This window comes from Oncorhynchus mykiss, chromosome 27 (genome assembly GCF_013265735.2).
Source record: "Oncorhynchus mykiss isolate Arlee chromosome 27, USDA_OmykA_1.1, whole genome shotgun sequence".
Taxonomy (NCBI): Eukaryota; Metazoa; Chordata; class Actinopteri; order Salmoniformes; family Salmonidae; genus Oncorhynchus; species Oncorhynchus mykiss.
In genome coordinates this window covers 32,964,815-32,980,390 of record NC_048591.1, presented here as the reverse complement: position 1 = coordinate 32,980,390, position 15,576 = coordinate 32,964,815, and the positions used below count along the sequence as shown (strand labels likewise).

Genomic DNA, 15,576 nt, shown 5'->3' with positions numbered 1-15,576 from the left:
AAGATGGGGTGCCACAAGTGTAGCCTCGTTTGTAGAAGTAGTCTATAAAAGGTCATTTAAAGGCTTATACATTTCAAAAACATGGAGAAAGCAAAAAGCTGTCCAACATAATGTGATTGCGTTCTGAAAAAAAATGTAGCCTCATGCATCACTCACTATAGAATGTAATCAATGTGTAGGCCAAGAAGACATTTTAAGGATGCATGTAGCTATATTTTTTAAATAATATTTTCAATATGTATTACATTCAACAAGCAGACAGTGTTGTTTTCTCCTCCATGGTCCGTCCTAACTCAGTACTGCTGCGATTGTTGCTGGAAGCACAGAGAAACACGGCGGCTGCACCCATCAATGCCACCATGTATGACTATCCTCTACCTAAATCAGAAAACACAGCACTGGTTGATACAAAAGCTGAACATATGAAATATACAAACATCACCATCCTCCTTTACCACATAGATGCTACATCGGGTTCCTGCAGTATATAACAAAGCAGCAGACCCGATATTAAATTAACATCCAAAATGTGGAACAATGTTGATGAGTCAAGAGGACAGACTCTCCTGTTGTTCACACTTAGGCACAAATGCTTTGTTCCAACCGTTTTTGCCTCAGTATGTCCTCAATGTAAGCATGTTTGTTAATTTCATGATGCAGGTATTCTATCGATCACAGAAGTAGCAGGAACACAATAAAACAATTATTATCCACCTGACTGACATATTGGGCCATTGCTTGCTAAACTGAACTGTTAGTTGTTGATGAACAATTTGACATGTACAACTTCTCACCAGTGATATAGATAATTGTGTCTATCACAAAGATACATCTACCTTATCAGTTTGTGGTTTCCATCAAGGTGCCATAACGAGTTTGGTCCAACAACACGGTATGACCTTCTATGTAGCCTCTGCGACATGGCTCTGAGGGCAGCCACCCTCGGGTTAACACAAATCATGCTGTCCCTCACTCTGCGTCTCTGCACCTGGATTACCAATGCCCTTAATTGTGCTCGAACAACTTCCGGTCCAAGTTTGTCGTTCCCAGCCTCCAAGTCCTTAATCTTTTCATCCAGAGCCAAGTCTGACATGTCAGAATATAATGGTGCATGTGACAGATTGAAGTGTCTGGGGAAAACAATTGTAACAATGGACGGGGATGAGGTAATGTATATCATCATAGTAATTTTAAAGTCATGTTTTGATTGTAGTCATTCTAAATTGTTTGATTGGTAAGAAACTGGAAACCATGCATCTAAAATCTGTAGTTTATAGCATTTCGCCCAAGAACAACTGACCTTAGACGACTTTTGAGTGTTGATCGGAACACATGTTGAATATTTGAAACATCTGAGACACACTGAAAGCACACGACATCAGAAACCTCAGTTGCTCTTGAGTGATGGCATAACAAGATGCACCTCTAGCTCCTCTCCAAGTCCGAGGAGCCTGGTAACCGGAACTGGCTGTAACAATAACACTGTGTTTAGGCTGCTTAATGTATTGTCACACCGCCCGCCCCCCTCATTCCAAAAACACTTAAATTATAGTAACTGTCACAAATTGTGGCCAAGTAATGTTTTTATAATATTGGATTTTAAAGCCAAGACATAAATAGGAATGTTGACCAAGAACGAATACAACGGGCAGCAGGAGAAGGAAGAGTGAAAGAAACAACAGTGGGTCATATGATTGAGTGTAGTCTGGCCCAGGAGTGGGAGGGTGAACGGAAAGGCTCTGGAGCAACGAACCACCCTTGCTGTCTCTGCCTGGCCGGTTCCCCTCTTTCCACTGGGATTCTCTGCCTCTAACCCTATTACAGGGGCTGAGTCACTGGCTTTACTGGGGCTCTCTCATGCCGTCCCTGGAGGAGGTGCGTCACCTGAGTGGGTTGAGTCACTGATGTGGTCATCCTGTCTGGGTTGGCGCCCCCCCCCCCCCCCCCCCCCCCCCCCCCCTTAAGTTGTGCCGTGGCGGAGGTCTTTGTGGGCTATACTCAGCCTTGTCTCAGGATGGTAAGTTGGTGGTTGAAGATATCCCTCTAGTGGTGTGGGGGCTGTGCTTTGGCAAAGTGGGTGGGGTTATATCCTTCCTGTTTGGCCCTGTCCGGGGGTGTCCTCGGAGTGGGCCACAGTGTCTCCTGACCCCTCCTGTCTCAGCCTCCAGTATTTATGCTGCAGTAGTTTATGTGTCGGGGGGCTAGGGTCAGTTTGTTATATCTGGAGTACTTCTCCTGTCCTATTCGGTGTCCTGTGTGAATCTAAGTGTGCGTTCTCTAATTCTCTCCTTCTCTCTTTCTCTCTCTCGGAGGACCTGAGCCCTAGGACCATGCCCCAGGACTACCTGACATGATGACTCCTTGCTGTCCCCAGTCCACCTGGCTGTGCTGCTGCTCCAGTTTCAACTGTTCTGCCTTATTATTATTCGACCATGCTGATCATTTATGAACATTTGAACATCTTGGCCATGTTCTGTTATAATCTCCACCCGGCACAGCCAGAAGAGGACTGGCCATCCCACATATGCTCTCTCTAATTCTCTCTTTCTTTCTCTCTCTCGGAGGACCTGAGCCCTAGGACCATGCCCCAGGAATACCTGACATGATGACTCCTTGCTGTCCCCAGTCCACCTGACTGTGCTGCTGCTCCAGTTTCAACTATTCTGCCTTATTATTATTCGACCATGCTGGTCATTTATGAACATTTGAACATCTTGACCATGTTTTGTTATAATCTCCACCCGGCACAGCCAGAAGAGGACTGGCCACCCCACATAGCCTGGTTCCTCTCTAGGTTTCTTCCTAGGTTTTGGCCTTTCTAGGGAGTTTTTCCTAGCCACCGTGCTTCTTCACCTGCATTGCTTGCTGTTTGGGGTTTTAGGCTGGGTTTCTGTACAGCACTTTGAGATATCAGCTGATGTACGAAGGGCTATATAAAATAAATTTGATTGATTGATTGATAAACCCAACCCATTACAATGCTGGTTACCTTGTTGTGCATGCCAGCCAGACGAATGAATCTCCTGAATGAACTGAGATACTTGATCAATTGGATCATCTGCTGAAGCATCATTGATCAGCCTCCCCTAGCCCAGGCTCCTCTGCATGGTTTCCATTCTGCAAGATGACAGTTTTGTGAAAATAGAGAACATAGGACTGCGATTCCTGTTAAAACAGTGCCATAGTACTAACGTTAACGTTCCTGGTTCTGAAGTTGTTAAATTCTGCATCGTAGGCTTAGATTAAATATTACAATTTCAAAGGGTATTCAAAAGTAATATCTGTGCTGTTGGAAAGCTGGTATGTTGTAGATATTAGCAACGTTTTTAGAGGGTTGTCTTAGGTCAAATGAGCTTTATGTGAGTTTTGTAAATGTTTTCATGCTAATCGCGAGCTAGCACGGCTAAGGCTAAGTGGCATTGCAATTATAGCTAGCCAGCCTGAAAATACAAAAAATACCTAAAAATACAAAAACATGTTTCACGTCAGTACTCCTCGACAATAAATCACCTTTACGTAGCTAGCAGGGCTATAAAAATGTTACAAGATTGCGCCGTTCACTGCGGCAATGGCCGGGGTGTGCGGATCAACTTTATGATTAATGGTATTTAAAAAATAATCAACCTTGTTAAAGTGGACTCAAGGGCATCAAGTCCAGGATTATCAGAGAGCAGAAGCCAAGTGCACTCATTTAGGGTCTGTTTGCAGTGGATAAGGAAGTTCCTTCTCGCCATCTTCAATTGATGTGTTGTTGCATCAAATTGACTGTACGCTGATTATTGAAACCTGGTTGAAAGAAGGAGCTAGGGAAATTGGCTAGTAAAATTAGCATATTAAGGAACGCATTAAATTAGCGTGTGTAGGTGTATATTTAGCAGCTGTAGGCATTAACTTGACGTGTGCAGGACCGATTGCAGACGTTTATTTAGCACATGTTGAACCACCTGCAAGCACATTTGCACACGCTTATTTGATGAGTGTAGGCGTTCAATTAAAACTTCTTAGGGCTGAGATCCCGTTAACGGGATCGATATGACAACAGCCAGTGAAAGTGCAGGGCGCCAAATTCAAAACAACAGAAATCTCATAATTAAAATTCCTCAAACATACAAGTATTTTATACCATTTTAAAGGTAATCTCGTTGTTAATCCCACCACAGTGTACAATTTCAAATAGGCTTTACAGCGAAAGCACCACAAACGATTATGTTAGGTCAGAGCCAAGTCACAGAAAAACACAGCCATTTTTCCAGCCAAAGAGTGGAGTCACAAAAATCAGAAATAGAGAGAATTAATCACTAACCTTTGATGATCTTCATCAGATGACACTCATAGCACTTCATGTTACACAATACATGTATGTTTTGTTCGATAAAGTTCATATTTATATAAAAAAATCTCAGTATACTTTGGCGCGTTATGTTCAGTAGTTCCAAAAACATCTGGTGATTTTGCAGAGAGCCTCATAAATTTACAGAAATAATCATTATAAATGTTGATGAAAATACAAGTGTTATACATGGAAATATAGATAAACTTCTCCTTAATGCAACCTCTGTGTCAGATTTCAAACAAGCTTTACGGAAAAGCAAACCATGCAATAATCTGAGTACAGCGCTCAGAGACCCAACAAGCCAAGAAGATATCCGCCATATTGTGCAGTCAACAGAAGTCAGAAATAACATTATAAATATTCACTTACCTTTGATGATCTTCATCAGAATGCACTCCCAGGAATCCCAGTTCCACAATAAATGTTTGATTTGTTTGATAATGTCCATCATTTATGTCCAAATAGCTACCTTTGTTAGCGTTTTTGGTAAACAAATCAAAACTCACGAAGCATGTTCACTAGTTGCAGACGAAATTTCAAAAGGTTCTGTTACAGTCCGTAGAAACATGTCAAACGATGTATAGAATCAATCTTTAGGATGTTTTTAACATAAATCTTCAATAATGTTCCAACCGGAGAATTCCTTTGTCTTCAGAAAAACAATGGAACGGGAGATACCTGTCATGTGAATTCGCATGACCAGCTCGTGGCTGGTCACGCGCAGTAGAAGCCTCAAACAAGTTTCTAAAGACTGTTGACATCTAGTAGAAGCCTTAGGAAGTGCAACATGACCAATATCCCACTGTGTCTTCAATAGGGGCTAAATTGAAAATCGACCCAACCTCAGATTTCCCACTTCCTGGTTGGATTTATTCTCAGGTTTTTGCCTGCCATATGAGTTCTGTTATACTCACAGACATCATTCAAACAGTTTTAGAAACTTCGGAGTGTTTTCTATCCACATATACTAATAATATGCATATATTAGCAACTGGGACTGAGGAGCAGGCAGTTTACTCTGGGCACCTTATTCATCCAAGCTACTCAATACTGCCCCCAGCCATAAGAAGTCATTTAACGTGTGAATACGTTCATTTAGCACCTGCACCTGTTTACTTTACACACGTAGCATTTAAAAGATCATGTTTTAACTACGTGCTTTAAGACCCAAGCGGCGTTCCATACTCCTGGGCCTGGGAGATTCTCACCTGGGGGTTTCATTTGGAGTATCGTGGATGCTTTGGATGAAGCGGCGTCAGTGAGTCAAGAGCTGGTCTTATTCTGATGAATGTCCGCGGAACAGAAGAAGCGTGCTTTGCGCCTGAAAACTATTTTTTTATGTTTTCATTATAGATTACCTGTCACGACTTCTGCCGAAGTCGTTGCCTCTCCTTGTTCGGGCGGTGCTCGGCGGTCGACGTCACAGGCCTTCTAGCCATCATTGATCCATTTTTCATTTTCCATTGGTTTTGTCTTGTCTTCCCACACACCTGTTTTCAATCCCATTCATTACCTGTTGTGTATTTAACCCTCTGTTTCCCCTCATGTCTTTGTCAGAGATTGTTTTATGTCAAGTGTTGTTTTTTGGTGTATAGGTGCGCGACGGGTCCTCGTACCCATGTTTGTTTATGTATGTACATATTTAGTGTTTGGAGCATGTTAAGTGGACTTATATTAAAAGACTCCATTTACACTCTGTTTGATTCTCCTGCGCCTGACTTCCCTGCCACCTATACACACGACTCTGACATTACCGAAGCAGGGTGCCTGTCAGAGGGGTTATCTCTGGGGTTTTTATTTTTTTAATTAACCTTTATTTAACCAGGTAGGCCAGTTGAGAACAAGTTGTCATTTACAACTGCGACCAGACCAAGATAAAGCAAAGACCGAGGTAAAGCAAAGACCGAGGTAAAGCCAATTTCAGGATGGATATTCGACGGATATTCGCCTGTAGTTCTCCTTACGGCCACCAAGAGCAGTTAGGGACATAGTGACAAATCACATTTTTCAAATTTCAATTGCTCTTTAACCATTACTCCTAAAACTTTCAAAACTGGTTGTAGCTAACCCGATGGCATAGACACACATTGCACACACTTTTTTTTGTCGATTTACATTTCACACTATTTTAAATGATTTATTTACATTTTTGAAATTCAATAGCTCATTGGTCATGTGACCTACTGGTTCAGAATGTCCACTGACTACCCTTCTATATTGCACACCCTTTAGGTTGTCCATTTTCATTTCACATGATTTTACATACAGTGAGGGAAAAAAGTATTTGATCCCCTGCTGATTTTGTACGTTTGCCCACTGACAAAGAAATGATCCGTCTATAATTTTAATGGTAGGTTTATTTGAACAGTGAGAGACAGAATATCAACAAAAAAATCCAGAAAATGTTATAAATGGATTTGCATTTTAATGAGGGAAATGGTTATGGTTATTATGGTTACATAATGTCTCTAGAGGCACCTGTTAAGCCAGGTGAGGACACCGCATGTGTGGGGGGTGGAACAAAAGGGCTATCTAAGGCATGTTGGGCAGGGCTGGGGGCTCTACAGTGAAATAAGACAATAATCACTAACCAAAATTGTATTTTATTTCTTTTTATTTCACCTTTATTTAACCAGGTAGGCTAGTTGAGAACAAGTTCTCATTTGCAACTCCGACCTGGCCAAGCTAAAGCAATGCAGTTCGACACATACAACAACACAGAGTTACACATGGAATAAACAAACATACAATTAAAAATACAGTAAAAAAATCTATATACAGCATGTGCAAATGAAGTAGGATAAGAGAGGTAAAGGCAATAAATAGGCCATGGTGGCGAAGTAATTACAATATAGCAATTAAACACTGGAATGGTAGGATGTACAGAAGATTAATGTGCAAGTAGAGATACTGGGGTGCAAAGGGCAAGATAAATAAATACAGTATGGGGATAAGGTAGAAAACAGCAATTGACAAGGCATATTGACATCAGGGAGAGGCATGTGTAAGCCGAGTGATCATATGGTCCAATGAGCAGCACTAGATGAGTCAGGGAGCCAGGGTTGCACATTCAAGTGGATGCAAATGTTATACCCGAGGAAGTAGGTGAAGTGATTGGTGTACTTATTTTTACAAGTCTCTCCCTTCTCATGTTAAACTAGGCTTTATGATATACCCTATAATAGCTTTTGTGCATAATCCCCTCCAGTGTTATAAATGCAAAAGATGTGGGCATGTATCAAGTGTATGCAGAGGGAAATTATATCATATACCAGTTGAGGTTGTATGCTGCAACTGTGGTCGCGAATATGCGCCCGAGTTCCCGGATTGCCCGGATTTTCTTTCCAATTTCATATTTTATTTCACAAAGTGTAATGGATTTACACTCCAGTCCAGTTTGTGGCGGTAATGCAGCTTTTGGTTGCCAACTGTCATTTTAGAAGTCACAGAAGAAGAAGAAGTCTTACTTTCGTGGACAGATTTTCGGCAGAGTAAATCAATGGAGTAATGCAAATGATACTTTAGTTCCTCTCGTTTCGCGACTTCCGCTCTGCTGAAACATATTACTATTTTCCATATTGGATAAATATTTTGGTTAATTCCTGCAAAATATATTTTACGATATTGTTATTTTCCTGGAAAAGATAGGTAAGTGTTTGCTAACTGTTAATTGTTCACCTTATTTGGCCGGTGGTTTATTTGATTTCTGTAAAGGTGTCCAGCAAGCTAACAAGGCCTTGGCTGTTACTAGCTGGCTAACGTTAGCACTGGTAGCTAGCTATTTGCTTAACTACGCGTATGAACCTTGATACTAGGTTTTATTTATTTTAAATGTTGTATTTCTATCGTTAAAGCGATTATTTAGCTGGATGTAAAAGTTACAAATTGTGACAATCCAGTCAGCTTTAACTCGGTAGCTAACGTTAGGGGGGCGGGACGGTGCTTATCCGGAGACTTAACTAAGAAATGCACACCGCCATCCAAGCTAGCTTCAACTCACAACGTTTTAGTTTGCTTGACCACAGATTTAATGTTGGCTTGACTAGTTCGCTAGCTAGCTTGCCACCAATATAAACGTAGGATTCACTTGTCTCCATGTATTTTATATTTGACCTCATGGTTGTCTGCATTGAAATGAATGGGTTAGCTTTTCTGATGCAGTTACATATTTAGCCAACGTTACCATCGGAAAGAAACGTTATAGATTGCCAGAAGATACCAACTCTACCTTTACGCTTCTTTACACTGAGCAGCAGCGTAAACAAGCGTAACGGTAGGGTCTTTAGCATCATGCTAACCTTTAACAGTCCTTTAGAGGTTTTTGCTCAATGGGAGTAACTATTGCAGCAGGGCATCATTTGCAAATATACATGTTAGAAAAGGGAACGTTTTTGTTCCCTACAAGTTGCTAGTGTCCATCTGTAAAAAGCAGCTGAAACAATATATTTGGGTTTTAGATTAGAATGTCAAACTGAAATCGTGGTTTTATCTGATCTATTTTTCCCCTTTTTCTCAGGAGAATGGCTGCTGCCGAGGTGAACAGTAGTTCTGCTCCGGTGATGGAGGAAAAGGAGCCTATAGAAGTCACCACCGAAGGCGAGCACACAGAGAACTACCAGACACTAATTGATGCCGGATTGCCGCAGAAAGTGGCTGACAGTCTCAACAAAATATTCTCTACTGGTGCGGCATCCGTCATACAATGGCTGAGTAATCTATTTTCCAAAGAAACATGGTGTTGCTCAAGAATGCATGAAGTGGATAAAGGCCCGATTGTAATAGTACAAATCTGTCTTATACCAACAGGGTTGCTGGCATACGCTGACCTAGATGAGAGGGCCATCGATGCTCTGCGGGCGTTCAATGAAGTGGGAGCGTTGTCTGTACTGTCGCAGTTCAAAGAAAGTGACCTGACCCATGTCCAGGTGAGTTAGTGTGACCGGAATGAAAGAGAAGTCGGTTTAGATAATTGCATTCAAATGAGTCTAAGAAGTTGACATTGAGGGGTTTATAATTTTTCCTCTGATCATAACACCAATACATGAATCAACTCTGCTGTGGTTTGCCTTCCAGAACAAAAGTGCTTTTCTTTGTGCAGCTATGAAGACATACAGACAGAGGGAAAAGCAAGGAAGTAAAGTTCAGGAATCCTCTAAGGGTCCTGCTGAGTCCAAGATCAAGGTAAAATGCAGCTGTTTGAACATTCATTCAGTGGGTCAATAGAACCTGCTGTGTGTGTGAACCTGCTCAGGTTGTGTAGTTCTGTTGTGGTTATGCTGTTGTCGGCGTGTTCTGCAGGCTCTGCTGGCGCGGACAGGATACACCCTGGACGTCACCACCGGACAGAGGAAATACGGAGGGCCCCCACCAGAGGAAGTGTTTAAAGGAGCACAGCCTGGGATTGGAACTGAGGTAAAGCTGCTGGAGATGCTCGGTTTTCAAGTAACACTATTTGAAAGGTTTATGGTCATCGCGGCAAAGCTGTTAACTGATATAGAGTAGAGAGATGAATGTCAATTGAGAAGTTTATAGCAATACCACAGCATTCTTCCACGATCACACTGGAACCCTCATTCAGGCGGTTTTCTGCCTTTAGGTGTTTGTGGGAAAGATCCCCAGAGACCTGTATGAAGATGAGCTGGTGCCTCTGTTTGAGAAGGCAGGCCCAATCTGGGATCTGAGGTTAATGATGGACCCCCTGTCGGGTCAGAACCGGGGCTACGCCTTCATCAACTTCTGCAGCAAGGATGCAGCAGCTGAGGCGGTGAAACTTGTAAGTCCTTGCAGTCAGACATGGTCTTAGTTTACCTTCTAAGAACCAAAGGGCTGATTTCCCAGACCCAGATTAAGCCATGTCCTGGTTTTGAAAACCACTTTCAATAGGGTATCTTCATTGAATGTGCTTTTTAGTCTAGGGCCAAGTTTAATCTGTGTATCGAAACCGGCCCAAGATGTGATGCATATTTAATTTTGGAGGGGTCGTCGGCCATCCTCCTGCTACCTTATCAACCCTACAAAGCCATCTTTCCTCTATTCTTGTTTTCAGTGTGACAACTATGAAATCCGGTCTAGGAAACACCTTGGAGTGTGCGTATCTGTAGCGAACAACCGCCTATTTGTCGGCTCAATCCCAAAGAACAAGACCAGAGAGAGCATATTGGATGACTTCAGCAAAGTCACAGGTCAGTGACAGTGCAGACACCCCAATTTGGTTTACTTGGTTTTATGGTCTGTGGGTAATCATTGGTCAGATATCAGTTATGTCACTCTCGTTCTTGTTCCTCCAGAGGGGCTTCAGGAAGTGATCCTCTACCACCAGCCGGATGACAAGGAGACGAACCGTGGCTTCTGTTTCCTGGAGTATGAGGACCACAAGTCTGCAGCCCAGGCACGCCGCTGCCTCATGAGTGGCAAGGTGATGGTGTGGGGGAACCCAGTCACTGTGGAGTGGGCCAACCCGGTCACTGAGCGCGACACGGATGTCATGGCCAATGTGAGTCATCTCTCACTTTCTCTGTCCATTTCTCGCTTCCGCCCCATCTTGTTTGTTTTACATCAACACATGAACAACCCCCCCCCCCCCCCCATGTGTTCCACATCTGACTTTTATTTATACTTCTCTAAACGGAGTTCAACTTTGTCTCTGTGAGTCAGCAGGCGAAGGTCTTGTTTGTCAGGAAGCTTGCCACCTCAGTCACAGAGGAGCTACTAGTGAAGACGTTTTCTGCCTTTGGCAAACTGGAGCGGGTGTATAAGCTCAAAGACTACGCCTTTGTCCACTTTGAGGACAGGGACGCCGCTGTGAAGGTGGGTTACCCTCAGTAAAAAAAAGTATATATTTTTTATCATTCTTCGGATATCTGATAAATGTTTTCTGTTTTTCTCAGGCAATGGTAGACATGAATGGAAAGGAGCTGGGGGGAGAGGCGATTGAAATAAGAATAGCAAAGAAGAAGAAGGCGCGGAAGACTCAGCGCCAGACCACCAGAAACCCAGGGTGAGGCCAATGAGACTGGTATTGACTTATATCTGATTTAGTAGATCTCCCATCATGGGATTACATTGAAAGTTATGTTTTTCCTGTTTTTCAGCAGGAATGCCGATTACAACCAGCCACCGCCACGCATGCCTCCACCAGATAGGGGCAGGGGCCGTGGTCACCGCGGAGGCTACGCCTCCTACCCTCCAGACTACCACAGCTACGATGACCACTACGGCTATGACTATCATGACCCCTGCAGGGGTTACGAGGACCCCTACTACGGTTACGAGGACCCCTACTACGGTTACGAGGATCCCTACTACGGTTACGAGGACCCCTACTACGGTTACGAGGATGTGTACAGCGAGAAGGGCCGTGGCAGCAGGGGAGTTCCGCCCCCTCCTAGGGCCCGTGGAACACCACCCACACAGGGCCGAGGGGGCTATGTGCAGAGGGGGCCACCCATCAGAGGGCCCAGGGGTGGCAGAGGGGGCCGTGGGGGACTCTTTCAGCCACAGAGGGCCCACAGTACCCGAGGAGCCAGGGGGAACCGTGGGGGCAATGTGGGCGGGAAGAGGAAGGCAGACGTCTTCAACCAGCCTGACTCAAAGCGCCGGCAGACCAACAAGCAGAACTGGGGGTCCCAGCTCATCACCCAGCAGCAAGGCGCCGACTATTCTGATAACTATGGTTAAGGTAATGACACCCTGGAGTTTCACAGGGTTATTATGGGCATTGGTGGAAGTAGACACATGAAAAAGGTATTTGACAACAAAAAAAAGTTTAGCAATTTTTGAATGTCTTTTTAATCTTCATCCCTTACAAAAAAAATATGAATTGTCTGGAATTGCATTTTGAAATGTGAATGTAACCATTTTGCTGAATAATTACTTGTAGTTACATGGGACAGATGTTTTAACACATCACTTATACCTAAAAGTGTAGGTCTAGCGTTTTTCTGGAGGTAGATAAATTGTTTTTTAAAATGTATATTATTATACCTTTGTTTTCTTTGGGAAGCCATAGCAGTTTGTTCTCTTTTGTATTTATACATACTTTTCAATTAAACTCAGTTGAGCATCATTCAATTGCCAGTCTATTCCTCACCTTACCTAAAATATCACATTTGGAACACTATTTTCTCTACTTTTTGCTCAAGGAATAAATCAAGAGACCAAATGAAATGGTAGAATACCAAAAGACTCCATGGCAGAGCGCACAAACAATATATGAATGACTGAATATTCTATTTCAACCCTTTTTCTTTTCCAGGAACTCGTTGACTTTTTGAGAGGAGTCTTTTTGCACTCTTTCCATAGAGAAATGCTAAGAGCAAACACCTTTGGTTCAATGACATCACCATTTTGTTTGTTTTGTCCTTCTATTCCAATTTACACAGGTGGTGAGGTGAGAGCGACAGCGCTTGAGTGAGACAAACTCACCCTGAACTTTGTTCCTTACAAAAGGGTGAGCTATAACTAGTAGTGTCTAGCCCAAACCGTGCTGAATCTACAGATTATTTTGTGAGAAGACCGATTTCCAAAGATGTCTCCTGGTCTGACAAACACTGCTGTAGCTCTGCGCCACCTTCCACTGCCGATGCGGTGGATTGAGACGCGGCCCATGCAAACAAAAGTCTAGTTTAAACTAATGGATTTTAATGGTCATTTTGTTTATTTGATTTATTATGCTAATTACAGAGCAATTTGCTTGCCTTGCATATGCCATTCAATGTTTTCTCGTCAACTATTAGGATAAAGATTTGAGACGTCAGCAAAAATCACCAGTGATCAAGCTCCACTGCATATTTCTGGTCAAGAAGATAACAAAATAGATCCCGTAAAGGGGCCCGGTTTACAAAGTGTAGGCCAACTTCTAGACTAATCTCTTGTGGACAGATGAAATGGTGAGAATCTGTCAAGGCTCATATAAAATGATGTGATTACGAGCAGCAGTAGTTCCTGGTTTTGGGTTTTCGTCATTGATTTAAGTGGGACGAATCAGGTTTGGGCGACGGCAGTGTAAGAACTGGTGTGAGGAATTGAAGCATGTTTGCGGATAAACGGTTACCACATCCACAAAGTCAACTGTCTATTTCGTAAAAATTAATATAAACAAGTGTACGTTTTAATCATGTTAGGACACTAGGCATTACATTTCTGTAAAACCAATTCAGTGTGGCTAGTGTCAGTCTATTCCTTCATTCAGGGGACCCCTGTCAATGATGAAGGTCCTATCCAAATAAATTAAACCTCAGTGACATGAATTACTTAGACATCCCCTCACACTAAAGACACAGTATGGCTACCTTCCTCTTTAGTACCTGGCCATACATAGTCCTTTTAAGTGACGTTGTAAAAAGGCTATCTTTTCACACACTGAAGGTCCTATGCAAAATCAATCCATTTGACATCAATGTAAAGGACTTCCTTCACAATATGGACACAGCCTAGACGTGCCCTCCAATTTTAAGTGGCATTGTACACTGAACAAAAATATAAACGCAACATGCAACAATTTCAAAGATTTGACTGAGTTACAGTTCATAGAAGGAATCAGTCAATTGAAATAAATTAATTAGGGCCTTATCTATGGACTTCAGATGACTGGGTAGGGGCGCAGCCATAGGTGGGCCTGGCAGGGCATACAGTTGAAGTCGAAAGTTTACATACACTTAGGTTGGAGTCATTAAAACTAGTTTTTCAACCACCCCACAAATGTCTTGTTAATTAACATAGTATAGTTTTGGCAAGTCGGTTAGGACATCTACTTTGTGCATGACACAAGTCATTTTTCCAACAATTGTTTACAGACTATTTCGCTTATAATTCAGTGGGTCAGAAGTTTACATACAATAAGTTGACTGCCTTTAAACAGCTTGAAAATTCCCAGAAAATGATGTCATAGCTTTAGAAGCTTCTGGTAGACTAATTGACATAATTTGAGTCAATTGGAGGTGTACCTGTGGATATATTTCAAGGCCTACATTCAAACTCAGTGCCTCTGTTTGACATCATGGGAAAATCAAAAGAAATCAGCCAAGACCTCAACAAATAAAATTGTAGACCTCCACAAGTCTGGTTCCAAACCACGTTCATCTGTACAAACAATAGTACGCAAGTATAAACACCATGGGACCACGCAGCTGTCATACCGCTCAGGAAGGAGATACGTTCTGTCTCCTAGAGATTAACTTTGGTGCGAAAATTGCAAATCAATCCCAGAACAACAGCAAAGGACCTTGTGAAGAGGTTGGAGGAAACAGGTACAAAAGTATCTATATCCACATTAAAATTAGTCCTATATCGACATAACCTGAAAAGCTGCTCAGCAAGGAAAAAGCCACTGCTCCAAAACCGCCATAAAAAAAGCATTCTTAAAATAAAATGGTGATCCTAACTAAAACAGGGAATTTTTACTAGGATTAAATGTCAGGAATTGCAAAAAACTAAGTCTAAATGTATTTGGCTAAGCTGTATGTAAACTTCTGACTTCAACTGTAGGTCCACCCACTGGGAAACCAGGCCCAGCCAATCAAGATGATTCCCCCCCCCCCCCCCCCCCCACAAAAGGGCTTTCTTACAGACAGAAATACTCCTGAGCACCCCCCCCAGACGGTCCTGCAGGTGAAGAAGCCAGATGTGGAGGTCCTGGGTTGGCGGGGTTATATGTTGTCTGTGGTTGTGAGGCCGGTTAGATGTACTACCAAATTCTCTAAAACGATGTTGATGGAGAAGTTAACTTTAAATTCTCTGGCAAGAGCTCTGTTTGATATTCCGGCAGTCAGCATGCCAATTGCAAGCTCCCACAATCTGGCATTGTGTCGTGTGACAAAACTACACATTTAAGAGTGGCCTTTTATTGTCCCCAGCACAAGGTACACCTTTGTAATGAACATGCTGTTTTAATCAGTTTATTGATATGGTGAAAGAATTACCATGGCAAAGGAGAAATGCTCACTAACAGGGTTGTAAACAAATATGTGCACGAAATTTGAGAGACATGAGCTTTTTGTGCTTATGGAATGTTTCTGGAATATTTTATTTCAGCACGTTACAAATTGTGTTTATTTTTGTTCCGTATTAAAAGGCTGTCATTTCAGTTTTTAGCACAAATGAATGTGAAACTACTAGCTCTGTATAATATCAAAGCCTATAGCCAGGTAATTTAACCTGGAGGTTAATCTAATCCATGTGATGTGGTATAGCCTAGCAGGCTGCAGAAGCTGTGGTCTAATAGCACTCCAATGACTATCTGGTGA

At 42.5% G+C, this 15,576-nt stretch overlaps 1 protein-coding gene across 4 annotated transcripts; it reads left to right on the top strand.

Moving 5' to 3' along the window:
- The first annotated feature begins 7,736 nt into the window (after window positions 1-7,736).
- LOC110507987 (heterogeneous nuclear ribonucleoprotein R) lies at window positions 7,737-12,398 on the top strand. 4 transcript variants are annotated; one of them, XM_036965190.1, is made up of 11 exons: window positions 7,737-7,981; window positions 8,850-9,016; window positions 9,140-9,258; window positions 9,407-9,514; window positions 9,632-9,745; window positions 9,930-10,106; window positions 10,380-10,515; window positions 10,621-10,826; window positions 10,991-11,140; window positions 11,221-11,330; window positions 11,428-12,398. In XM_036965190.1, exons 2-11 carry the CDS (start codon window positions 8,854-8,856, stop codon window positions 12,008-12,010), a joined length of 1,866 nt encoding a protein of 621 aa, XP_036821085.1. In that variant the 5' UTR covers window positions 7,737-7,981; window positions 8,850-8,853; the 3' UTR covers window positions 12,011-12,398. The 4 variants fall into 4 exon arrangements, with proteins under 4 accessions (XP_036821085.1, XP_036821084.1, XP_036821083.1 ...); XM_036965189.1 differs by having other exon boundaries at window positions 7,752-7,981; window positions 10,988-11,140; XM_036965188.1 differs by having other exon boundaries at window positions 7,756-7,981; window positions 11,425-12,398.
- Window positions 12,399-15,576: the final 3,178 nt, after the last annotated feature.

Coding starts and splice junctions, on each gene's coding strand:
- LOC110507987 (XM_036965187.1), top strand. CDS start 8,854: ATGGCTGCTGCCGAGGTGAACAGTAGTTCTGCTCCGGTGATGGAGGAA. Junction 10,107..10,379: donor CAGCTGAGGCGGTGAAACTT/GTAAGTCCTTGC, acceptor TCTTGTTTTCAG/TGTGACAACTATGAAATCCG. Junction 11,331..11,424: donor CAGACCACCAGAAACCCAGG/GTGAGGCCAATG, acceptor CCTGTTTTTCAG/CAGGAATGCCGATTACAACC.